Source organism: Sinocyclocheilus rhinocerous, unplaced genomic scaffold (assembly GCF_001515625.1).
Source record: "Sinocyclocheilus rhinocerous isolate Xijiao unplaced genomic scaffold, SAMN03320098_v1.1 scaffold259, whole genome shotgun sequence".
NCBI lineage: Eukaryota > Metazoa > Chordata > Actinopteri > Cypriniformes > Cyprinidae > Sinocyclocheilus > Sinocyclocheilus rhinocerous.
Window position 1 is genome coordinate 637,995 of NW_015635083.1, and position 4,216 is coordinate 642,210.

Here is a 4,216-nt window from a genome sequence, read left to right on the forward strand (position 1 = left end):
TATATATATCATTTATTTACTTATTTGATATAGCTAGAAAAAATTTGATAAATGTATTTATTCATTTAAGACCATAATTACTAATGTGGTAATATTTTTGTAAAACAGTTAATACCAATGTAACTAAATGAATGAACGAATGTATTATTTTTTTATTTGTGGTCATGAATACTTATGTGGATTTATTTATTTATGGATATATAAAGAAAATAGCAATTGATATTATAATAATAATACATATATTTAGTTAATTAATAAATTTTTGCCCGTCAATATGACGTTTGATACTGATATTCATAAATTCTGATTAATATTATGATTTAGTGGCATGGATTCTTGGAAAAAAATTTTTTGGTCTCATTGTAAAATAAAACTATATGTGCATTCAGGTCGCAACACACTTCAGAAGAGAGTGATGGCGCTGTTAAGGAGGATAAAACGCCCTACAGCTGGAAATGTAGAGGTAAGGATTTCTTTTTGTCAACTTATGTGAATTTAAGATGTACATTTTTTTTTCTTCCAGGTATTAATTGCTAATCATTCAGATCCATTGCAACTTTTTTGCAGCTTCTCTATTCATTTTAGTTGACTCAAATTTGACCTTTTTCAATCTTAGGCATGGGAAGACACATGTGCAAAATGGGAGCAAGCTACTAAACAGATACTCAACCACCCGAAAAACAAAGTGGAAGATGGACAGGTAGTTAAAAGAACGATAATCAGTAAGGTGTATATAACTTTTTTTTCCTCCTCTACAAACAATTTTTTCCTCTGTCCTCAGGAGTGGATCAACATGACCGGTTTCTTGTGTGCCCTGGGAGGGGTTTGTCTCCATCAGCGCAGCACCCCTAGCCTAGGCACCTACAGTCCTCCTATGGGACCCCTAACCGAACGCAAGGGCTCCATGATCTCTATGGGCTCTTGTGAGGTGAACAGCGAGACGTCTCTTAACAGGTTTCTGGACCGTCTGCTGGGTCTCATGGTCTGTACACATGAAAAGGTGGGCGTGCAGATTCGAACCAACGTCAAAGACCTTGTGGGACTGGAGCTCAGTCCAGCTCTCTACCCTATGCTCTTCACCAAGCTACGCAACAGCATCGGCCGGTTTTTTGAGACCCAGGGTCCGGTAAGAGATGATAATCATGGCATGCAACTGTAGGATTAGATATTGTTTTCGAAGTATTGCACTTTATATTTTTATTTCATGTATGTGGAGGTGTAAGTTAACACATTCAGAACATAAAGATCATTCTCACAAAGAACTGGTTAATACTAGAGCCCGAGCGATATATCGTTTTGCCGATTTTATCGGCCGATAGGAGCCTGTTGCAGATATATCGGTACCGGTGAATATGCCTCAGATATGCCACCGATATGACTTTTTTTTTTTTTACAGAACATAAAACGCAGATAAAATGCTTGTAAATGGTGTAATTACGTAGTTTGTCGAGTAATTTCACCATTGTTTCTCCATTGTTTGCTACTGGCAACCTGGATGAAACGCTATAAAGCTTAAGTGAATGGAATACCATTTAAACTTTGAACGGCCATATCTCCGTAACAGCGTGGCGGATCCGCACCAAATTCGGGGGATCCCTTCAGCTCAAGGAACCTTCTCGAACGCCAAATCAAGTGTACGTCTCGAGGCCCCCTTTCGAATGAGACCATCCCCGGGTCTATAGTCCCCGGGGTCCGGGAGTTACGGGCGGTTAAATTTGCGGGTCAGGCGCCGACCAATCTGGCTATCCCGGGGGGCTACCGACGCGCAGAGGGTGGCGTTCGAGAGGGCTCCTCGAGCTGAAGGGAGCCCCCGAATTTGGTGGAGATCCGCTGCCGTGTTCGCTAGATAGTGACACCAGCTAACACTTTCACTTCAGTAAGGAGGTCTCTTGTTCAGACAGCAGCATTCAAGTGTTGTCTTATTCGACTATAAGTGCCCTGTGAAGTGGACTTCACATGATATTCCGCCATTATTCCAGTTCCAAGGGAACGTACACGTTACATTCAGAGGGCATTAAAGTGTGCGAGATGTGAATTTATATTGTATTTATTTACAGCGGTATATTACCGTATTGGCCCGAATATGAGACAACCCTGATTATAAGACGACCCCCCTTTTTCCAGATGTACCTTTTGGAAAAAGGCTTTTTAAAAACCAAATCTTGTTTTTTCTCAGTAAACGGGGGATCCCTTCAGCTCAAGGAACCTTCTCGAACGCCAAATCAAGTGTACGTCTCGAGGCCCCTTTTCGAATGAGACCATCCCCGTGTCTATAGTCCCCGGGGTCCGGGAGTTACGGGCGGTTAAATTTGCGGGTCAGGCGCCGACCAATCTGGCTATCCCGGGGGGCTACCGACGCGCAGAGGGTGGCGTTCGAGAGGGCTTGAAGTGAAATAAACTTCAATGGAATAAAGTTGAATGAAATTGAATTTAAATAAAGTTGAATAGACTTCAACTTTACTTGTTCAGTGCACTGATGTCAGACTCATTTTGGATAATAAAGTTTATTGTAAAATTGTTAATTGTCCTGCCTCCATTACATATCTTTGTCACGTCATTATAAGTATTTGATCACCTCATTTGAGTGATCATTGCAAAAAATGTGTTTATGTATATATATTCTGTTTATGTATATACTGTATTCTATATATAGTATCAGTCAAAAGTTTGGACACACGAATGGGAAAGTGTCCAAAATTATCGTCGTCCGTCCATCGGTATCGGCTCCCAAAAAATCGGTCGGGCTCTAGTTAATACTGCACTCAAATAAAAAGCAAATGTTTTATTATGTATGAAATAGGAATTTCATAATGAAAATAAATTATTGTAAAATCATTATATAATAACATTTATTTCAGAGCATTAATGCTTTTTGCAGATTAAGGTTTTATATTTTTTATATTGTATATTTATATTTTTGTATATGAGTGTGTATTTATATTTGTATGTTTAAATATTTATTTATGGCATATTTAAATATTTGATCATATTTAGTAAATATTTGTAAATGATTGTAAATTCAGCTCAACAGTATCTAATTTTCGTGAAAAAGCCACAATGCAAAAATGCTGCTAAATTTATGCTTCATTTTCTATACAACATACTGGCAACAAATAGAACAAATTACTCAACTTATCAAGCATTCTTCACTAAATAGCTGTCATGTATAGTTTTGGATACAAGGTGGCAGAATACCAACATTGTCAGATCAATCCAGACAATGCACTCCTTTTAAATACTGTCTCATCAGCATTTAGTGATCTATTTAATCTAGAATGATCTAACATGCATTAAACACTGGAATCTTTTGTAAATGCGGTAGTATTTGCATTTCATATCATATTATCAGTATCATATCACATTCTGCATAGGCATCAGCCACATTCTGTGCCAGCATCTTTGTTCTTTCTCAATTTCTTCTATAGGTTCCCATTACAGACACAAACACGCTGTTTGTTGAGCAGACCATCGCCATCATGAAGAACCTGCTTGACAGTCACACTGAAGGAAGCTCAGAGCACCTCGGTCAAGCCAGCATTGAAACCATGATGCTCAACCTGGTTAGGTGAGACTTTGATTTACACTTTCCTATGCTCTTTAAAAAAAAAAAAAAGAGGTTAGGAAAAATGTTAGTATAAACACTGGATTTGCATGGCATTTTAATAAAAAGAGCATTAAGAAGTTTATTTTTCCATTAAAGGATTTTTTTTAATGCTCCCTCTCTCAGGTATGTGCGTATTTTAGGGAATGTTGTCCATGCCATTCAGATCAAAACTAAGCTGTGCCAGCTAGTGGAGGTGATGATGGAACGCAGGGACGACCTCTCCTTCTGCCAAGAGATGAAATTCAGGTAAAATGTTTTTTGTTTTAGAAAGAAGTCTCTTATGCTTACCAAGGCTGCATTTATTTGATCATAAATACAATAAAACCATTAATATTGTGAAATATTATTACAATTTAAATTAAATGATTTCTTTTTGGATATACTTTATGTAATTTATTCCTATGATGGCGAAGCTGAATTTTCAGCAGTGATAACTCCAGTTTTCAGTGTCACATGACCTTTCAGAAATGATTCTAATATGCTGATTTGCTTACGTTGAAAACGTTTGTGCTGCTTAATATTTTTGTTGAAACCATGATATATATATATATATATATGATGAATAGAAAGTTCAAAAGAACAGCATTTATTTAAATTTAAAATCTTCTGTAA

The 4,216-nt window shown here is 37.3% G+C and overlaps 1 protein-coding gene across 1 annotated transcript in view; it reads left to right on the plus strand.

Moving 5' to 3' along the window:
* The window catches only part of LOC107746695 (neurofibromin-like), a 68,320-nt gene that overhangs the window by 19,657 nt on the left and 44,447 nt on the right, over positions 1–4,216 (plus strand). Inside the window, exons 18-22 of the mRNA XM_016560989.1 lie at positions 390–463; positions 617–700; positions 782–1,126; positions 3,426–3,565; positions 3,728–3,850. Coding sequence (XP_016416475.1) covers positions 390–463; positions 617–700; positions 782–1,126; positions 3,426–3,565; positions 3,728–3,850 — 766 coding nt within the window. The remainder of the gene's footprint in view (positions 1–389; positions 464–616; positions 701–781; positions 1,127–3,425; positions 3,566–3,727; positions 3,851–4,216) is intronic.